Source organism: Erinaceus europaeus, chromosome 5 (genome assembly GCF_950295315.1).
Source record: "Erinaceus europaeus chromosome 5, mEriEur2.1, whole genome shotgun sequence".
Taxonomy (NCBI): Eukaryota; Metazoa; Chordata; class Mammalia; order Eulipotyphla; family Erinaceidae; genus Erinaceus; species Erinaceus europaeus.
This window is the reverse complement of record NC_080166.1, coordinates 44,968,401-44,990,998: the sequence shown is the minus strand read 5'-3', so window position 1 is coordinate 44,990,998 and position 22,598 is coordinate 44,968,401. Positions and strand designations below refer to the sequence as shown.

The 22,598-nt window shown below is 37.2% G+C and overlaps 1 protein-coding gene across 6 annotated transcripts in view; it reads left to right on the top strand.

Annotated features, from left to right (window-relative positions):
- The window catches only part of MAST4 (microtubule associated serine/threonine kinase family member 4), a 724,287-nt gene that overhangs the window by 301,136 nt on the left and 400,553 nt on the right, over window positions 1–22,598 (top strand). The window contains exon 1 of one of the 6 annotated variants that reach the window (XM_060191261.1): window positions 703–809. The exons of 4 other annotated variants lie outside the window; for them this stretch is intronic. In XM_060191261.1, coding sequence (XP_060047244.1) covers window positions 771–809 — 39 coding nt within the window. In that variant the 5' untranslated portion in view covers window positions 703–770. Of the gene's footprint in view, window positions 1–702; window positions 810–22,598 lie in introns of those variants that run through there. One more of the 6 variants, XM_060191262.1, reaches the window with a different exon arrangement.

Sequence of the window (22,598 nt, the reverse complement as noted above, 5' to 3'; positions counted from 1 at the left end):
TCTCAGAATTTCTTCTCCCTTTTTGCATTTTGGTCAGGTATCCACAGAACTAAGTTACTATCTGGAGGGAAATTAAAAATCTAAGATGTTTTTACTTTAGGGTAGGAATTGATGGCCAAGGTATTTATGTAAATGAATTGGCTTTCATGCTGGGAGGTGTAAAGTGTTCCCTGGTGGCTGGAGAGCAGAAGCCCTGAGCCCTCCACTGTCTGGCAGCATGTGTATTCTGCTACATTCTTCCTTTGATGCCATCAGAAAAGATGAGCACCAGGCATGGTGGTGCTGCTTGGTTGACCAGCTGTGCCCTAGTTTTTCACTATCCCAATCAGCAACTGTCTTTTCCAGAGGTGTCTGTCACCACTGATTTACTTAGCCACTTTGACCTTATAGTTGTTTCAGAGGGGGGCTTGACCTGAAGCCTCTGCTGAAAACCATTTACTGCTTGCCTGGAATGTCAGGGACAGCATTTTGAAGAAGGAAAAACAGGGATCCCCTGATATCCTGTCTAATCGCAGCAGCCTCCTGCGCTGGGATAAATGCATTAGGTGTCTGAGCCCACTTGCTGCGCACTCCCACCGAACTGCAAGCATCCGTGATCTCTGAAGTTGCTGGAGTGAATAACTAAGCCGGACCAGCTGACTCTGGGCTCCAATCAGCTAGAGCGTGATGTAAGTGTTTAGCAGCTGCCGGCTCTGAATTAGTGTGCTGAAGTAGAGGTAGTACAGCATGGTTAGACTGTTGTGAGAGGCTCAGAGAAAGCAGAGGGGGAGATGGATGAGTCCAGCATTCTAAGACGAAGAGGGCTCCAGGTAGGAGATCCTTCCATTCTTGAAATGCAGCATTGTCAGCAGCCAGTCACTGAGGACTTCAAAGTTCCCTTTCATTCCTTTACTAGGCACAAATATGTGCACAGTTCTTAGTATCTAGTTGGCAACGTGATATGCTAGTCTCTGTTTCCCTAGTTATAGTGTTCAGGGACAGATCTCAGGGTTCAATGAGATAGGTTCTTTTGTAAGAGACAATAGAGGTGACTTTTAGTTTGGTACTTTGTTGGTTTTTTGTTTTTTTTTTTTTCCTTGAGGGTTGTTCAAGAATAGTTAAATCATGGCTGGCAGTGACAGCTGATGAGCCGACTTGGCATGCTGTCAAGTATCTGGGAAGTCTGTCGAGGGTAGTAACTCCATTTGGTTCTAAGAACACAGAACTCAGTTTTGTGTGGGGATCACCCTCCTTACAGCAGCAGCATCTGTCTGATCACCTTGCAGATGTGTGCAGCTGTTGAGACTTTACCTCCTGTCAAAAGATGAAAGTTCCTGCTGACAGCTCAGTCAAAGTTTTCTGTAATTTGTTTATGTTGCGATTGGGGAAGATACATATCTTACTACTTTGCTTTTTTTTTTTTTTTGCCCAAGTTCTTCTAATTAAATTATTCTGACTTTAGTATACGAATGCATTCCAAGTTAAAACTTAGCAAATTGGAAAACTTGGGAGGGAAAGGGAAAAAAAATCTACTTGGCAGTTTGTAAGTTTAAGGAAGCCAAAACAAAAGTATGTTCAAATTAGTATGTTTAATTCCTTGATAAGACTTTTTCCTAAATATGTGACATATGTCTTTGTGGGGAAAAAAAATTCTAATCATTAGCCACTGCTCTGTTCTCATTTCTTATTTTTATTTTTGTTTAAATATTTATGCTTGACCATACAGGATCTATAACGTATTCAGAAATGCTTCCAGATACTCACTAATGGTCTTTGACTCACTGTGGTGTAGCTGTGTGCTTTCTGTTCTGAACTCTTAATTGGTCATCGTAACATTATTCATATTACTCTAGTTGTGTGATACTGGTAAACTAAAGGATTATTTGCTAGTAAACAACTAAGGGATTAAAGAAGTTGGGGTTAAATGTCACCTATTGTTCCAGCCCTGAGTAAACAGACTGCCTCTAATGATACTCAGTGTGGTCATTGTTTTGAATGTACAGTGTGGTTAGTCACTGGTCTGGATTTCCTTTTCTTTGTTTTCATCACATCTATAAACTTCTGGTAATGCACAGCTGTTTGTGTGTGTCTGTGTCCTCTTTGGGGACACTGGTTAAATATGGAAAGACTCTTTTAAAAAAAGGTGGTAAACTCTTATTAAACTTCTTTAATGAAACAGGTTATTAGTAAATCAATGACAGTCTGACTGAGAGTTTTCTCTTTAACACATTTTTATTAAACTTTAAATGTATTTTTGACAAGAAATTCCTTTTTGTGGTTTATTTCTGTACTACTACTACTACTAGCGTTTGTCCGTTTATTTCTGTAATACATACTATTAAAACTTCAAAGCTGAAGCTGCCACTTTTTGAGGAGTCTAAGTTTCATGAGTCTTTTCTTTGTAGACATGAAGTCACTACTATGGTTATTTAAAATAATGGAACTATTTTCTGTTAAAGACTTGCAACAAGACAAAAGAAGCACTGCTCACTAGTATGATACTTAAAATGCCAGATCTTCATTGTATTTAACATACTTTTATTACAGATGCCACAGTCTACTATAGAATTAATATATAATATATACTTCTCTTATGAATGAAATAAAATTTTCTTTCTGTATGAAAAAAAAACAATAAGTGTTTAAAAGTTCTGCTACCTGAAACTTAGCAATTTCTTTACTTTTACTTAGAGTCTATTTTCTTTTACTCTTAGTATGTCTAACATTTTTTTTAAAGGCATTGCAAATACAGAGTAACTTTTAATTATAATATAAGGAAACTACACAACACACAAAAATGTCAGTACAGAGTTTATCAGTGTAACGCCACCTAGTGAATTTTAGAATAAGTTAATTTACAAATATATGCTCTGTGACACATTACAGTATGCAAATTGATTGCACCTGAGATAGTGAAATTAGGCTGACATCTACCTTTGTATTAGGAATTCTGAGCCCATGTTTCTAGGTAATCTTGAGTAAGTCCCTTATTCTTGTTGTTGTTTTAATAGTATGTATTATAGAAATTTATTAACATGCAAAACATAATATTACTTTTTACTGAAATGTACTGAAAAGGAAATAGGTATACCTGAATTTTTCAAGATTTTTTTCATTTGTTAGAGAATGAAAGAGACAGATCGTAGAACATTGCTCAGTTCTGTCATGTGATGGTTTTGGAGATTGTACCTGCATTCTCTTGAGTCTCAGGCATGAAAATCTGATATGGTCCTTATGAATATCTCCCTGATTCTATACTGAATTTTTAAAATTAAAGACTATATAATAAGCATACTAAAATAGTAGACAATCTATACATGTTATATGGCTGAAAATCAAAGATTATTTCTACTCTTTATATATACCATAACATTCCTAATGAGAAAAATTATGATTTTGCTAGTTATGTTTTGCTAATTAGATTTTTGCTTCTTGTTATTTACAGTTGTCTCTATGGTAGAACAGTCATCAGTAATAAAAGTAACAATCATATACAGAGATCATTATGACAGGATTTTGTAAAATAATGAGATTTGTTTGCTTCACTGAATAGATGTATAGTATGTGGAAGCAACCATTCTTTAAATAAATTAAAGTCCCCGGTCATCAATTTGGACCACCCAGTTGCTTTAATCCCTAAAGTTTAATGTTATAACAAAACAATATGCCTTAAGTATAAAATAATGCATTGTGTTTAGAACCTATACTTAGAATTTTATTATCTCTAGTTCTTAAAATATAGACATACTATATAGGTTGTGTTTCTAAAAGTTAGGCTTAGAAAAATTATTTTTAGTCAGAACATATAATTTCTCATGGCATGACTACCTCATAAAATGGCAACACAGCTGAGTTGTTCATCTTAAGTGACTGCACTGTTCCATCTTTTCTGTGGACTGTATTAATATTTCTAGTACTACTGATAGCACTTCAATCACTGCCTTTGAAATGAGAAGGTGGGAAAGAGGCCCCAATGACTTCCCCTGTTAGAATCTGGGAAACTTAAAATTTCATCTCAAAACATGGAAAATTCTCACGGATGGATAGGCTTGGGCAGACCTTGGACTTGGGGCAATTTGAATTTCTAGACAGGTCTAATTCATCAAAGGATAACTGGCTCCTTTCAGGCCTAATATCCCTCATATATGGATCATATTTTCTAACTGTCAGAGAAATTAATTGTTTTGGTGATTTCTGTTATGTTTCCTTTTTATTTGTTTTTCGTGAAAGTAGCCCTATTCCTAAATGTGGTAGATCCTAAGATTGGAGAAAAATGAACAAAAGACACCATGAAAGCAGGAAGCAGTCATTAAGGAAAGGAGAGATGTCCCAGAAAGAACTGATTCCTTTCCTCCCATCTTCTTGTGCTGTGCTTTGTCTGGTAACATCTGTTGGTTACTCTCTTCCCCAGTTAAATAATACTGTTTTATTCAACTTCCAAAGGGTTATGTACAACTATCATGTAATGATTCTGGTTTTTTCTAACAATTTTTGATGCAGTTTAAAAACAAGAGTTGAGTCTTTATAGTTAAGATGCCTAGATTTGTGTTTAGGTGAGTTGTTTGTTTGCTTTTATTTCTCCTTTTCCTGACCATTGCTCCCCAACCATATTTAAAATAACTAAACACTAACCCCTTTGTCTTATTCTTGGCTCTGATTTTGCATGGCCATAGTCAGGAATTCAACTTAAAAAAGCAAAGAAATAGATAGCCTTCTAACTGTATATCAAACTACCTCTGTTTCAGAGGTCATTCAAATCATTATGTCTCATGTTTCCTTCTAGGTGAACTTTACTGTTACTATAGATGTGTTTATCTTTGCCTGGATTTTAAAAGCAGGATCATTATGTGGGAGTATTACTCTGGCCCTATTCATTTAAAGGCATGGGATGATTATAGAGAAGTCCAGTTAGAGGATTATAATAGAAACACTTCTGATAATGATAATTCCTCTTTGGGATAAGGTGTATTTTAGAGGTTTCAAAAGGCATAAAGACTTTTTTTTTTTTTTCAAACAGGAGGAATCACGATGTAAAATAAACTTTTGGAATTTAGGAGTACCTAGTTAATCTAATGAGTTGTGACCATTTCTGAGTGGAATGTATTATCCTTTGAAGGCAATTTCTACCTGTGAAATAGAGATAAAATACCATAGTTTCAGTTTTCCTATTCATAGACAATAAGGATGATTTGCTTTCAAAATGTAATATTCAATAAATTTCCCTTTTATATTCTTAAGAATTTTTTTCTTCCATCAGCCTTTTTTAAAAACAGTGTAAGTGGACACATTTGAATATTAACTTCTTTTTTGTAGCTCGTCATTCATCGGCATAGTTGTTAATAGCCAGAAAATTGGCATCTTTATATAGCTGTTACTAAATCCTTACTCTCCCTCTCAATGGGAGGAGATTTAGTGGTAGCATGTAGGACTTACATATTTAAGACCTCAGGTTCAGTCCTGGAGTGTTTCTCTGTACCCCAAAAATAAAATTTTTTTTATCTTAAAAAGCAAAAAGGAAATTACTAATCCTCAAGACATCTCTGATTTCTTCCTTTTATTTGTTTATATCTTGCCTGCTGTCACAAAGTCCTATCAGTTGTACCATAATAATAAGTCTGAAGTCTAAGTCTACCCTCTTTTATGGAATGTCTTGTATCTCTCTGCTTTATGCCCTTCTCTAATCCCTCCTGCATGACAGCCTTGTCTGGTTATATATATATATATATATATTTTACCATTAACTATCCCAGAACAGAAGGAGGGAACACACACACACACACACACACACACACACACACACACACACACACACACACACACACACACTTTAACAACTTCAAAAATACATTTGTTCTCTTCTTTAATTTTTTGACTTCCAACACCCTATCTCCAGAATTCATCTACCCCTTTATCTAAATGCCTTTTGAGAGTTTTATATGAAAGAGAAAAGCCGGTACATTAGTCTGGCATATACAGAACCATGGCATGACCTCTAAGCAAGCAAGTCTTATGCTTTCCCACATGGTCTATTACTCTGGCTGATAAAATATCGCCATCACCATCATCACCACCACCACCACCATCACCACCATCATCATCATTATCTCTGGGCCTTCACTGTGTAGAGTGATTTTATTTTATTTTTTTAGATAGAGATAGATGAAGAGAAAAGGAAGGAAAGAAACTACATCACTGAAGCTTCCTCCACAGTGGTGGGAGCCAGGATTGAGTGAGTTACTTTACCTTCCCCTAATAAAATCACTTTATTTGTGAGTTTCTTAAACTGAAACTATGAACCTATTGAGGATTAGTGGTTATGAAGCTGGATATAAGTTCAGTAACAATTAATAGTTCTATACTTTAGAGAGCTTCCTTCCTTCCGTTCTTTCTCCCTGTTCTTGCATAGGGACAGAGTGAAGTCAAGAGGGAGGAGGGAGAGAGATATAGAACTGTAGCGATGCTTTAGTGCTTTTGAAGCTTCCCTTGAAAGTGGGAACTGGAGTCTTGAGTCCTGGCCCTTGTGCATGGTAACTATACTCTCTACAAGATTTGCCATTGCTCAACAACTAGACAGGTTCCTTCCTTCTTTCCTTCCTTCCTTCCTTCCTTCCTTCCTTCCTTCCTTCCTTCCTTCCTTCCTCTCTTCCTCCCTCCCTTCCTCCCTTCCTTTGTTTCTCTCTCTCTCTTTCTCTTTTCCTCTATTCTTTTATTGGGAGGTTAATGGTGGTTTACAGTGCAGTTGTTGGTACATGGGTACAATTTCTCATCTTACCAAGCAAAACAGTCTTACTATAAAAATCTGTATAAAACAGAGATACTAAATGCGGTATTTAAAGACTGAAGAAGATAAATATTTCAGCACAGTACTTGGCACAGAGGGCATGACTAATTAATTTTGCATCATATCAGATTTCCCTCTGTTACCACAGAGCCTCATGTAGTGACATTTTATTTTATTTTTCCATCAAAGCTTTGCTTCATGACCAGAGCTCCTGACAGATACTTTTTTTTCCCTTTTTTCCGGATAGAGGCGAAGAGTAGGAGAGGCAAAGGGACAGAGACACCAAGACCACAGTATTGCTCCACCACTTGTAAAGTTTCTCTTGTGTGTAGTGCTCCCATGTGTTGACTAGGACTTAGAACCTGGGTCCTCATACATGGCCGAGTGTATACTCTAACTTGAGAGCTACTTCCCAGCCTCCACATAGTATCAATTAAAATAATTAAATGGGTATCAGGCAGACTCAAGGCAATGGAAAGAGGACATGTGTAGTTAGAAAATTTGAGGAGAGTTTAATAAAAGAGAGTAGTTGAAGAGACCTGAAATCAAAGACGTTACCTTACAGACCCCTGGGGGAATTGAGGGGTGAGAAAAAAGAGGACAGTCCATGATGACTAGGCTGTGAGGTGCTAGAGGAACATCTTAAGCCTATTTTCTTCTGTCCTCTGGTGCTCCTCATTAGCAAATCCCACATTGAAGTCAGAAGGACAAAAGATCCCTTGGATGTCATCTGTATAGGTGGTCTTCAGGGCCCCATGGAGAATGGAGACTAGCTCTGTGTGGACAATTGAAGTTGTGTCATGATTTTCAGTGAGCATGTTTTGAGATTGTCCCCCTCTCTTTGCATTCTGTCAGCTCAAATAAATGCTCAGGTTTGCTATGGATTTCTGGGGCCTGAATGAAATTCAAGCATTTGAACAAATTTACAACTACTTTTGAAAATGAGTCCCAGCCATTTCCCACTTTTATGTAATACTGTCTTTCTCCTCAAGCTCTCTAATCACGTGGGAAAATGTTAGTTTGTCCCCTTTTACTTCAGTATCTGAAGCACTTGAGTCTTCTTTGAATCAATAATGTAGGGTGCCTACACTTCAGATCCTGCAAGGAATCTCAGTTTTGGATTGCTCTACTCCACAGAAGCTGGTTCAGAGGTATTGTGTTGGGGGGGGAGGAATAGCCCAAAAGACGTATTTCCATTCATCTACTAGATTTCCTGAGGTCACCTTCCTGTAGGACCCATCAAACTTAGACTCTTTGCCTCTGCTCCCCTTGAAATCTCTTTACAGAATTATAGCTTCCCATTATGTTCTTGCTTTTTTATTGAGGGTTGCCAAAAGAAAAATGTGTGTGAGATCATTTTTGTGTCTTTTTTTAAAAAAAAAATACTCTCCGCAAAGTCCTTCTCCATTATATTGCACATTGTCTCCAGGATTAGGCCCATTTGATAAATTAGCTCAAGTCGGTACTCAGAAAGTTTCTTCCTCCCTATGTGGCTGGTTTGCTTCTTTGCATCAGATGGAGCTGACTACAGCTTTTAGTGTTGTCTTTTCTGATCAGGACAGAGGTTTGTATTCAGCTGCAGTAGCTTTCTAGATAAAATTCATCACTACTTAACTCTTTAGCTTTAAGTTCCTTCATTTAAGAATTGTGTGGTTTAACTAACTTGTTTTATCTCTTTAAAATTGTCAGTAGTTTGAAAAGAGATCTCAAAGTAGAGTAAGACATAAAAGATTAATAATGCTGCATTTAAGTGAAATTGTTCAGAATAATTTTTAAAAAGATGAAAGGAAGTTAAAGACCATCTCATTAGTAAACCAGATAAATTATAACAAGTCTGAGCTATATGAACTTAAATTGATCAATATGTATGTAGTCACCAATCATTTTATTGTTGACACTAAAGTCTAATGAAATCAAGTAGGGTTTGGTTTACTTGACATTTTTCAAATAAAGTGTGCATAGCAATAGATCCCTTAAAAGTACCTAAATATGTATCCAAAGGACAGAAAAATATTTATTCAAAGAGACTTATACTTGCCTGTGTTCATCTCAGCATTATATATAGTGGTTACAAGTTGGAGACAATCCAAGTATTCTATGACAGATGAGTGGTTAGCAATAGAATACTGCTCATCTATAAGAAAAGATGACATATCTTTGTCTATAGCCTAATTGGAACTGGAAAGGATCATACTAGGCGAAATAAGCCAGAAGGAGAATAAAAAATACTAGATATCTCACTCAGAGATGAAATTAAAGAAATAAAATGAGAATAAATGGGCACATACAGTAGATTACACATGTTACTATCTGTCTGTCTCCCTCTCTGCCACTCACTCTCTACAAAGCAACAGATGATACAGTGAGAAACACTAATAAACTATGGTCTATTTCAACAGATTCAAATACCCAACGAAGGCAGGAGGCAGGAGGGGACGGGAAAGGGACTGGAGACTCAGTATCCTACAGTGAAGGGAGAAAGACAGCTTAGTGGAAGGTGAAGTGTGCTGACATCTATCTTGAAGAGATGTGAAATGATACCCCTGTGACAGCAAATACTGTGAATCAGCAATATAGTAAAACAGTGTCTTAGAAATCATGCATTTGTTTTGGAAGAAACCAAAAGCATGGATATTGGAAAATTTCTTATGAGATGTTGTCCTAGAAGACTATGTTGCCATTAAAGTTATACTTTGACTAGTACTTAATATGGGGAAAAGCTGACAATTGTACCCAGTGGGGACAAAAAAAGATTATTAAACTGTATACATAATACATGCACAATTCTATAAAAATGTGTAATATATACACATACTTGAAGACTGTGTGTGGGGGTATGAAGGAGAAAGTGTGTGTGTGTGTGTGTATCTATGTGTACACACACACACACACACACACACACATTCTCAAGTGCTTGCAAGCCATATCTGTGGGATGGAGAGAAGGGACATAAATAAGCTTTGGATAGTTCAAGACCATCTCTATTACTTAGCTATGTGATGTTGACCAGGTTAGTTAATACCTTACCAACAAGGACTTTTAGTATAACTGTTGAAGATAAATTAAGTGTAAATCTGACATGTCTCATCATCTAGTGCACTCAGTTGTTAATTTATTGTATTTTGATGGGAGCTTAAAAATTATTTTCTCATGTTCATCGGGGAAACAATTACAGAAGCCAGACCTTCCTCCTTGTGCACCCGTAACGATCCTGGGTGCATACTCCCAGAGGGATAAAGAATAGGAAAGCTTCTAATGGAGGAGATAGGATGCAGAACTCTGGTGGTAGGAATTGTACCCCTCTTATCCTACGGTCTTGTCTATCATTACTAACTCATTAAAATAAAATAATAATTATTTTCTTTGAACTATTCTATAATAATGTACTACTTTTACAATCAGTAAAAATATGGGCTTGGCGGAGTTATTTAATTTTTTATTTCATTGTTTTTTAAAATAGCTTTGTATTGCTCACTACTGTCAGTCAATAATTTAAAGGTTATTATTTATTTTGTCAGTCTTTTGTAATTGGCAAAGGTAAGTCAATTTGCTGTGATGCCTAGTTCCAAGCATTCATATAGTAGCTCAGTTGAATTTTTGTTCTGGAACTTAGTGGAGAAAATAAATCTATGGGTGGGGGCAGGCAGTACTGCACCAGTTTAAGCGCATATAGTACCAAGCTCAAAGGCCAGTGCAAGGATCCCAGTTTGAACCCTGGCTCCCCACCAACAAGGGAGTCACTTCACAAGTAGTGAAGCAGGTCTGCATGTGTCTATCTTTTTCTCCCTTTCTATCTCTCCCTCCCCTTTCAATTTTCTCTACCCTACCCCCCCCCCAAAAAAGGAAGAAAGAGAACAAATCTAAAGCCTACAGATAGCCCATATTAATTAAATTAGCATCTCTCTGATACACAGACAGGATCAAGAACTACTTTTCCAATGTGACTATATGTCTCAGAAATCCCGTTTGTCATATTGCACCAAAGTAAAAGACTCTGGGGTGGGTGGGTGGGGAGAATACAGAACCAATAAAGATGATAGAAGACCTAGTTGGGGTTGTATTGTTATGTGGAAAACTGGGAAATGTTGTGCATGTACAAACTATTGTATTTACTGTCAAATGTGAAACATTAATTCTCCAATACAGAAATAAAAATAATAATAATTGTCCAGGAGGTAAATTCTCAAGCATGAGGTCCTGAGTTCTATCCCTGGCATCATGTGTACCTGAGTGATGGCTCTGACCCCCCATATTAATAAATAAATACAATACTTTTAAAATAATTATAAAAAAAGAAATACCAAGTTATGAAAAATACATTCTCCTTGTCTCTAAATTAAAGGTTTGATAACTTTTAAAGTGTAATTATGAAGTTTTGCCTTTATTCTTGTGAGATCTGTGTTTGTTTTTATGGAAAAGTGTATATAAAGGTTGAGTGTACTCAATATCTTTGTTTCTTCACCTCCCAGAGGCAATGGTATTAATATGAGAATTTGGGCCATTAACCAACCCAACACATGGGGCAATTGCTGCAGTTGCATGACTAGAGGTAGAGCCCTTGACTACCTTCTGAAAACCCTGGGCTTTTGTTGTTTTTAGGTGCAATATTTTAAATTTCTGTTACCTGCTTCATGCTTTATATCAGAGCCTACCTCACAGGCATAGTAGGACTGTTATTTTGCCTCTGGATGTAGTCTTCCATGCTACAGATAACAAATAATCTATACTTTGGAAACCTTGTCTTGGATACTTTTCAGTAATGTACATGCTATGGCTCTCTAAATTTTATTAGTTTTCGACTTTGAATGTTTTTTTTAAATTTTTTTTATTTATAAAAAGGAAACACTGACAAAAACCATAGGATAAAAGGGGTACAACTCCACACAATTCCCACCACCGGAACTCTGTATCCTATCCCCTCCACTGATAGCTTTCTTGTTCTTTATCCCTCTGGTAGTATGGGGTGGACGTTCTGGCTTCTGTAATTTCTTCTCTGCTGAACTTGGGCATTGGCAGGTCAATCCATACTCCCAGACTGTCTCTCTCTTTCCCAAGTGGGGTGGGGTTCTGGGGAAGCAAAGCTCCAAAACACACTGGTGGGGTCGTCTGCCCAGGGAAGTCTGTTTGGCATCATGGTAGCACCTGAAACCTGGTGGCTGAAAAAAAGAGTTAAACTATAGAGCCAAAAATTTTTCTGACTAATCATGAACCTAAAGGCTGGAAAAGTTCATATGAAGAGTTTTGGGGTCTCCATTTTATAGATAGTTAGTAGTCCTATTTTAGTTGTATTCCAAAGAGCCCATGACTATACTATTTTTTTTTTTCCTGAGCCTGACCTCTGATATGCAGGTGGGTCCAAGTTATTGTCTGGGGAGATAATGTCATGGCTGGAAAAAGGACCAGAAAGCTGGATAAGGGAAGAGAGTAGATCCCAAATATGGGAAAGATGTATAAATATTGTTGACTATAAACCCCATCTATTTGATCCAATCTGGTGCCCATATTCAGCTTAGGAACCTATGTGACCTTTGCATCCCTGTAAATCTGAGCTCATATTCTGTGGTAATGAGTAGGAATGTTCCAAGATGCCCTAATTTCAGGACCCATCTTCCTTAAGTGGAACATAGAGTATGTTGTCCAGCCTCCCTTTGGAGGATGGAACATTCTCTACTGTTGTTGATCCAAGTTGAGGGCAAGGTCCTATGGAGGCCCACAAAGGGATCTATTGTGTTGTTCCTGATAGAGATGACCAGTAACAATGGAGAGAGGGATCTATTTGAGATCTAAGACTGTTATGTCTGTTAGGGAATCTCAGGACTCCCTGACTAGGGCCCCAGCTGATGGGGTGGCCTGATAGTGACTAAATAGTCATCATTAAAGTATGCCAGTCTCTTGCTGTTATTCAGCTTTTGTAGTCCTTACTTTAGAAATGTTAGCTTTGGAGTGATTGAGGGAAGTATAATAGGAAGTAGGTGAGGAGGGTATCTAAGGATAAGTAGACACTATTTCATTATGAACTTTAAGGTGCCTTTTTATGTCTTTCTACTTGCTTGCTGCATATACTGACTCACTACAGACTATTGTGTACTTTTGCTTTCAGGTATATATTTTGCCCAGTTTATGGACACATGTGAACATCTACCCTATCTCATGGGAACTGGTCTATATCTAGGTTTTGGAACTTTGTTAGGAAGTGAACTACCTGAAATGGAATTAGAGAATACTATGAAAGGAAAGGTCTCACCCGAGTAATGAGGCTTAAGGGTTGACATTCCTCCCCTGACGTCTCTGGGCACAGTCTGAAGTGAAACATGTTGAGGTGGTACTTGTTGCATTGATTAGGTTGGGATCAGCAGATGCAATATCATTTGGTATGACTTGAGAGAGGCATACAGGAAAGTGAACCCCACTCTAGAGGTTCCAGGACTGAGGGAAATATAGGCTCTATAGAGGAAGCAGGAGGTTCCTGCTGTCTTAGGGTTTAAGAAGGCAATAGATAGTTATTGCTGAAAATTATTTGGCAATTGAGTTAGCTTTGAAAATTCCTTTGTTATGTATACTTTGAATGTTTTTATAGTTTTTGCTATTCGTCTCCCCCCTTTCTGCAAATGTTTAATGATTATGATAGCATATGTTATATTATTAATGACAGCAACATACTGAATAGACTTGTATCAGAATTCTGCCTACTTGCTATATCTAAAGCATACATGACTATACTTTTATCCTAGGTTCTAACAATACAAAAATTAATGAGATAAAGTACTGACCTATGAGAGTCTTACATTATTATGAAAGAGACTGACAGCAATTTCTGTAACAGTGAGTGGTGCATCTGGTGTCTTTCCAATGCAGTAGGTCTGGGGAAAACCCTGCTATGTAATAGGAGATGAAGACCAGTTTGTGGAGGCGGGGGTATTTCTTCCAGATGCTGAGTTCATAAAGCAAAGGAAAACAACAGGCAACAGGGTGTGTGAAGGTGTGGTGGCCAGACACGGCATGTCCTTTTCAAGGAACTGCAAATGGTGCACCTGAGAAGCAGGAAGTGATAAAACATAATCCCAAATATGTCATGTTGAGGGATGTGAGCAGTTAGCAGCTGTCAGCTATTCTGTCCAGTGTTCACGAAAGAATGGTTAGGGAAAGGCTGGAAAGAACAAGGAAGTCAGAAATGAAATGAGACATAGTGCTGCCAGACATCATCTTGACAGTAGAAGTTGAGAAAGGAAAACTGGATGCAAAATGAGCAAAATGTGGTGACTTTTTAGGACGGTTTGGAAAAGAGGAAGAAAAAACTCTAGGTTCTAGACATTATGACTATAAACAAAGAACAAGAAATAGTATTGTTTTGGATGTAAAAAGATGACTAGTTGGTTCTGTGTCTTTTTGAATGGAAATCATCTATGTAGAGATGCTCAGTAAGCAGCTGGATACATAGATGTTGACTTCTAAGAAGTCAGTCTTTGAAATAGTTTTTCTAAGTCATTTACTTTAAGTAATTACTTCAACTAACCTGTGAGTAAAAAAGAAAACATACTTTCACCCATACTAAAAGATTTATACTAGAATAGTTTTCAAGAATTATTGCAATGTGAATTTCAACATTTATTTTATAGGACTGGTTAAAATTACATTGAAGTAGTTTTGAGGTTTAGTGTCAGGTTTTAAAATAATGTATTCAATTTCGAAGATGTGCCTTTTTCTCATTTCTTTTTTTCAAAATGCTTCCAGCTTTGGCAACTTACATGCTAGTCTCATTTCATTATAATGTTGAAAAAACAAAATCCTACATTTCAGTAGAGGCTGTAATGGGAAAAGCAACTCATTCTCAAATGAAGATGAGGTAGTACCATACTGTTTGAAACAGTGACTGAATTTAAAACCTGGGTGAGGTATCCAGTTCAGCTAAATTTTTTGTTCCATTTGAGTGGGAAAATCTGTAATTGAAGATAGAGTGTTTGGCCAAAAAAACACAGGACATATGTACATTTTCATTCTTTTATGTACTTTTCCAATTTGTGTGCTATACACAAGGAAATTAAATCATACAGTAAAAACAGCCCCTTTCTTTTTATTTTGTGCAACAGATGAGGATTCAGCCATGACTTCATTAGTTACAACACTTTCTGAGTTGTGCTTAGTAATTTAGTATGTTGAAGACATGCAAGTCCTTTAGGAAAATAGTAAAATGTATTACAATGAGTTAGATGTGATTGTTAAAAACATTGGATATTGTAATGGATTTTTATGCTCAGTGTTCCAAGTTAATAAGTTATCAGCTAGGCCTAGATAGATTTCATTTTATGTGATTTTCCTCATAATGCTATTTTTATGACAAGATATTGATAGTTTTGTATTTCCTAGTTGCCTGTTCTCTCAGTTGTAGATTTGTTTTGAAGGTGAAGATGAATTTAGACAACTGATTTGGCTATTTACACTTTTCCATTAGAAGTTTAATCCATATATAAATTGTTAATCTCACAGATTCATTTTCCATTGATTGTTTATCAATCTAACAAAGAGACATTATAGTGAATACAAATTGAGTTTGACTAGATTGATAAAATCTTCAATTATTCTCTTAATTTTTCATTCCTCTGTAATGGAAATATACATTTGCCTCCTTATCCAGACCTCTTGGCTTCACTGTGGGTAGAAATATTTGCCCTTCACTTGCTTTTGTGTCAGGGTTGTGACTTGCTTTGTCAATGAGGTGCTAGTGGATGTGTCATAAGTAGAGGAATAAAATATACTTAATAGGTGGAAGTAGTCATTTTGCACTTTGTTGATGCCCCTTCAACATGCGCTTTGTAGTCACAGCCCAGTTAGCTTGTGTTCCAGAACAAACATTCATGGAGCCGACTTGTATAATGAGAGTTTGTCTGTCTACAAGCCGGCAATTTTGAGATAAATAGTTATTGTTGTAAGACCTTAGTTTTGTGATGGCTTGTTCCTCGGCATTATGATAACTGATAAAGGGGAAAAGCTTGTGTCTAGACTTCTGTTTGAAAGGGAACCCACCACCTGCTGACCTTATTATCTTGGGCTAACTGCTTTCTCCTAAACTTGCTTCTGCCACCAGTAGAGTAATACTTACCTCCTAGGATTGTGTCATAAATTAAGGTGTATGCATGCAAAGTATTTTTAACTTTTCCCAGCATGCTTAGAATGTAAGTAGTCTTTGTAGCCAAAATTACAGTATTTCTAGATAGTGGAAACTTCCTTTTCCTCTGCATCCCCTGAACCATGTGGCTTTAACACATCGTAGTCACATGGTTGTTTTGTGGGGTGGGGGAGAGGTAGATTATCTACCAGTGACACAATAGAGTATAGGACTTGAACTCTTGGACATGAGGTCCCTAATTTGATCCCCCTCCTTACTGCATATATCTAAGTGATGCTTTTATTCTCCTCATCTCTTATTAGTTAATAAATACATTTTTAATAAAAATATTTAAAAGTTTACAGCATCACTTGGCTGGATATGGAGCTAGATAAAGAACCTGGCGCCTCCTGCTTGCAAGTTCTTTGCTTACTCACTGAGCCACCTTCCCAGTTACTAGTTTACTTTTTTGTTTGTTTTTGCCTCCAGAGTTATGCTGGGATTCTGCATCTGAATGATGACGCTACCACCTCTGCTGTTCATTTCTTTTTCTTTTTCTTTAATTTTTTCTGATAAACACAGAGAGAAACAGAGGTGGGTGGGAGGAGAGAAAGGGAGAGGCTAGTAGCACTGCTCCATTGCTCAGGAAACATCCCCTCCCCACTTAACCCCGCCCCCCAGCAGGTGGAGATCAGGGGTTTGAACTCTGCTCCTCACACATGGTTACTTGCTCATGGAACCCATTCTTGTGGGTGTGCCACCACTGCCTGGCTCCCTGGTTTCCCTTTCTAAAATGTGAAGCTAGTGACACTTAATTGATAGGATCTTTATAAAGACCACAGTATATTTTAGCAAATCCTTATCTTAGTTCAAATGTCATAAATAAAAAACTCAAACATAAATGTTTATATCTGCAAGCTCTGGAGGCCAAGAAGTCCAAAATTAAGAATGCGGCAGATTCCACATGTGGTGAAAGTGACCTGTTGGATGTATCCTCACTTGGTGGAAACAGAGATCTCAAGTTTCTCTTTTTGTAAGGGTCATGGTCCCATAACACTCCCACTTTCATGATCTAGTCTCATCTTACTGATTCCCAAAAGTTCCTCCTTCAAATACAGTTATAGGACTGCAACATAAGAATTGGGAGGACAGGGACAAACATTCAAACCACAGCAGTAACCATGACTAGGCAAGTAGTTAGTAGAAGTATCTTTCTTATTACTTCACCATGTATATATTCCTTTAATGCTTTCACTTTATTTATTTATTTGCAGAGTGATTAATGGTTTACACTACATACAATTGCGGTACTTGTAAAATTTCTCAATTTTCTGCAAAATACTCTCACCCCCAATCTAGGTTCTCTTCTGCCATCCTAGACCATGATCTGAAAGCCCCCTCCCTTCCCACCAAGTTCTTTACTTTGTTGCAATACATGAAACCCAGTCAAAGTTCTACTTTGTGGTTCCCCTTTCTGTTCTTTTTTCCTCAACTTCTGTCCATGAACGAGACCATCCCATATTCATCCTTCTCTTTCTGACTTATCTTATTTAATAAGATTCCTTCAAGCTCCATCCAAAATAAGGTGAAGGTGAATTCATCATTATTAATAGATGAGTAGTATTCACTCGTTTCTTAAAGTCTCCTTTTTTTTTTTTTGTCTGTTTGATTATCTACAATAAGCCAAGCATAACAGCTATCCTTTTTGACCTACCTCTGGGATCTAAAAATCTCTTATTTATAGTAAAAGGAAAGGTGAAGTATCCAGTGGTAGAAAAATAAAATTTAAAAAAATCTGCATTTTGGAAGGCATACTATATTGATAATGTCATTCCAACATATAATACTTGGACCAAAAAGATTAATCATCTGGGAAGGCACCTGTTTTGCCCTCTGTGCAAGCCAGGTTCAAGCCTGGCCTTCACTGTACTGGGGGAAACCTCAGTGTTGCTTTGCCATCCCTCTGTCTCTGTGTCTATTTGAAAAGTTGTCCTGAAGAGGAGAAAAGAAAAAAGTAATATTTATATATTGTAGTATGTTTCTTAGCACTACAGTGTAATGCCTGGATCCGAAGATAGCTTATCCAGTAAACCACATGCCTTGCTGTGCATGAGTTCCTGGGTTTAGCTCCAGTATCACAGTCCCAGAGCACCAAGGACAGCACTAGGAAATCTTCATGGAAATTCTCTGTGGAGAAGTACAGTGATGTCTCTCCCATTCCTCTCCCTCCTTCTCCCTTTCTCCCTCTAATGAAAAATGAAAAAAATTTCCCTGGGAGGTTGCTCAGCAGTCGGGTTTAGCACATATGCGGTTCTAGGTTCATTCCCTGGTGTCACACTTTAAAAAAGTTAAAAAGTAGCTCCTCTGGAATTTTATAAAGGGCAATTAATACTAATATGAAACAGTAAGGGCTTTTGATAGGAGAACTAGAAAAGAATTGCTAATCAAGAGAGATTCAACATTAGGGTACATAGATTGAGGAGAGACTGGAAATCACTGAGGTCTCATATTTATAGCATGTCTATATTAATCTGTGTAGCAAAACTAGCATCTAAACTGCTTTCGTTTGAAGTGGGGAAAAAACTCACCTTTTCTTTTCTTTCTTTCTTTTCTTTTTCTCCTTGAAAAATGGTTTAATGTGTTAGCTCTCAGTATTCTGGTTTATGCTTGTCCTTCTTTTTTGTAGAAATCTTGTATATGGCCATTGTCTGTTTTATTTCCATGTGTGAGTTCACTGACCACATTTGCTTTTAACCCCTAATATTAAATACTTGATATCCAGAACTTGTTCCACAGAAAAGCTATATCATCAACTTACTTGCTTTGAAGTTATTTTGATCTGTATCAGCTGAAATAGGCTTTGAGATGCTGGTTATTAAGTTATGTATGCCACTTTCTCTAGAAGCTAATTGACTGATTTGGGGTGGAGGGGAGATGAGAGTCTATACATTTGGCCAATTTCACAGAGCTTACCTTGCAAGCTATTGAAATGCAAATGTAGGCTACACTTAGACACTCCAAGAATTCACACACTGACTTCTTTGTTTTCTTCTGAAAAATCAGCATTCCAAATTCATGCACATTCTATTATTCATGTGCTTTATATTGAGGTTGCGCTTGTATGCCTAGATAAATCTTATCACCATTATTTAAAATTTCAGAAACTCTGCATCTCTAATGGTATACTGGCCTAGACAACTTTAGCCAATCAAAATAATGTGAAATGCACCCTTAAATGAATTCTTGTGTGTGTGTCTTTATATATATTCACAGTCACCTGTATCGCATTGTCTTATCTACAGCTGTTTCTGTTTAAATCTGTGCCGTGTAAAATGGTGAAGAATTCAGAATTTCGCAATGTTGCTTTGCCCTACATAAAACCCCAGACCTTTACTTTGTAGTGCTTATAAGGCTTCCATATGATAGAGCATTGATGTCAAAGCACTTTTTTCTTTGTTTGGTAGTTGTATTAGTGGTCCTGAAACAGGGCGCTCTTTCCTGTGTGGCCTGTTCACCTGTATTTCAAGGCAGTCAGACACCACATGTCATTTGTCAAGTGCTTTAAAAGAATGCTGTGTGTCAGCAAGGCAGTTTTCCTGTCATTTGATCTGCTCTATGACTTTGCTTTCCTGGAATAGAGACTACTTCAAGAATCCCCCTAACCCCCACCCCCAACAGATCGTGGTCACTTCATCTACAACAGAAGGAAGCATGCTTTTCCTGTCGGGTCCATAGCGCTCTTCAGACAAGCTTTCTGCCTATTGTCTCTTACTACTGGCCCTAATCTTTTCTGATAAAGTCTTCAAATTGTGCAAAACTGACAGTCCAGCACTATGTTTCTATAGCCAGAACATAGAATTCAGTGAAATCCTTTGTTAGGCTTTACATTCTCATAGAAGAACATTGGCGATGGTTTCAGTTAAACTTTCAGTCACTTTTTCTATAATCCATATTAACATATTTATTTTTATTGCACTCAGCTGAAGGATATTTGATTCCCAAGTAGGGTCAGTTGTTCTGAGGAAATAACAAATGCTCATTGGAACTCTGCTACAGTTGGTCAGGGAATACCTGTGCTAACACTTAGGGCAGAAAGGAGTCATAGACACTTTTGTGATTAGATGACTCTACCTGATTTATATAGGATATGTGTTTTCAATTTTTTTTTAGTTTTGTTTGAATATGTGGGGGTGTAGGGGAGTTGTGGTGTGAGCCCACACTGCATCATTTCCTGCCTCCTCACACTAGGGGGGTATCCTTCATTACAGGTCCTTCCCGTCATTGTCAGATGCTTTCCTTGAGTTGTTCTTAAGCTAAAACTGTGTTTAAGGCCAGCATTTGTCCTTAATGGCTGATCCCAGTCCTGTGTATATATGTATGATGGAGGTTGATTATGAACTTTTTTCCCCCTGTTTTCCATATCCCCTAACTCCAAACCCTAGTTTTCTGAGTTGTGGACTATGACCTAAATATTTAGATTCACATTTATTTTATCATCTTCCCACCTGTATCAAAAGCATTGTTGCTTTGGAGATAGTATGAGGACTTGACTTGAAAAGGCTTTCCTTGGATTCTATATTTGTTTGCTAAAAATTGTGATTGGACACATTCCTGTAGTACTCTTTTCTTTCTGCTGTTAACTTACAGTCTGTGGGGAGGAGGTGTCTTAGTTCATCTTCATGAGCAAGTCTCATGGGAACATTCATTCACTTAACCAGCAGACACTTGCCATGTGTTATTATTTTGTGCAAGAGTAAGAGTGCAAAAGACAAATACTACCAAAGTCCATTGTTAGCTGGGAGCTTATGAATCAGAAGTAGAAAAAGCAAATTAGTAACTGGCCATTTAAATGCAGAGTGAAAAAAATGCTTTGATGACCAGTCCATCACATAGTAAGTTCTAGATGGATGAATAGAGTGAGTGTCTCAGATCATGTCAGAGTGCTTTAAAGGACTTTTACTCGGCACTGAGGTTATCAGAAGCATGATGTCAGTGATGGAGGTTGGACACTGATTTCTGTTTTCTTCTAACATTAAGTGACAGGAAATTCAAGGGGAAGTGTCTGCTATAAGCTTGGAGAGATAAGGACAAAACTGTGCTCAAGATAAAGATCTGGTTAGTATTATCACATGAGTATTGACTGAGGCCTTGGAGGTGGGTAAGCTCATCTAGTGTGAATGGGAAGCATGAAAGAAAATAAAAGAGGACCTAGAAAATAACTCCAATCATTAGACTCACAAATCTCTAGGAGTAATGTATTAGGGGCCAAATAAAGAAAGGAGAGGAGGGAACAGTCTATCTAGTGGTATGTATTGTGCAGGAACTTTGAAGTTTCTCTTGTAACGCCTATAGTAATCATATATATTAACATTTCCAGAACTTTTTAGTGCCAAGCATTATTCTAAGTGCTTTATAATTACCAGCTCATTTAATATTACATATGCTCTTGACAATTACACTCTCTCCCTCAATTTTCCGATGTGAAAACTTGGACATTGACTATACTTTCTAGGTCCCAAAGTTCTTACCATTAATTAGTGGAAGAGCCTGGCTTTAAGCCTGAATGCCTAGATTCAAAGACCAAAGGGAGTGTGTGTTGTAAATTGGGCTGATTATAGCATATTCTGCCCGGTGAACTGTAGTGACTGCAGGGTAGCATGTGACTTAGGTGGGGGAGCACTGCTCTGTTGCTAGGGCTGTTTAGGCAATAATGTTCTTCTTTACTGGGGCAGTAATTAGGAAATACATGGCCTGAATAGTAGGTTGAAGCAAATGTGGAGTCTGAAGAAAATTTGCTTTATGACAGGAGTGGGGAACTTTTTGTTTGTTTGTTATCTGCAAGGGTCATTTGGGTATTTATAATATCATTGTGGCCATACAAAATTATCAATTTAAATTGGAACTTAATGTCATTTTGAAAACTCTTAGGTGTATTAAATTCTAAGTCCCACCTGAGATTACTTGGCAGGGCCAGGACCAGGGCCAGGGCCAAGAGGATGGCCTGAGAGCTGGATGCTATCCACTCTGCTTAAAGTGGATGACTGTGCCCAGAAAAGCAAGACAAGAGACAGACAGAAACCAGATCATAAACAATGTCTGGCTGCTACATCAAACATTGTCTGAAGCAAAACCTTTCACTAGACTTCCTAATTACACCAATGGGTAGAGACCTTTTGTTTAATCACTTTGGATTATTATTTGAAAATAAAAGGAATTCCCTTTTGTGTATTTTATTCAGTTATTTATTGAAGATTGTGACATTTCCTTTTAAATATTAGAATTTTTTTTTTATTTTAGTGCCAACATAATTTAGTGCATCCCTCCTAAAATAACTTGTGATTTTTCTTCTATGGAGATATTTTTAATTATTTCAAAATGGAGATGTTTTAATATATGTAAAGTCTGTCTATGAAGAAGTTAGTGGAAGCCAGAAAACACTTAAAGAATGAAAATCTATTTCAGTGACATTTTCAACAAAAATCATAAAACGTTTTCTCCTTTGAAGGATTAGTATGTTTGTACTTCTACTCTGCTAGGCTCTTAAAAGTAGTCATATATTTTGTTTCTTTGGCAAATAAAGATTTATTAGATATGACTTCACTGTTGCTCAGTTAGCATAAGTTATTATAATTTTTATCCTAAATGATTTGACAATGATAAATAGCTGATGTAGCAAGTCAGCATTAAGCTTTATATCTTTATTGCCTCTTATCATTTCTGCCTGAAATAATTGTT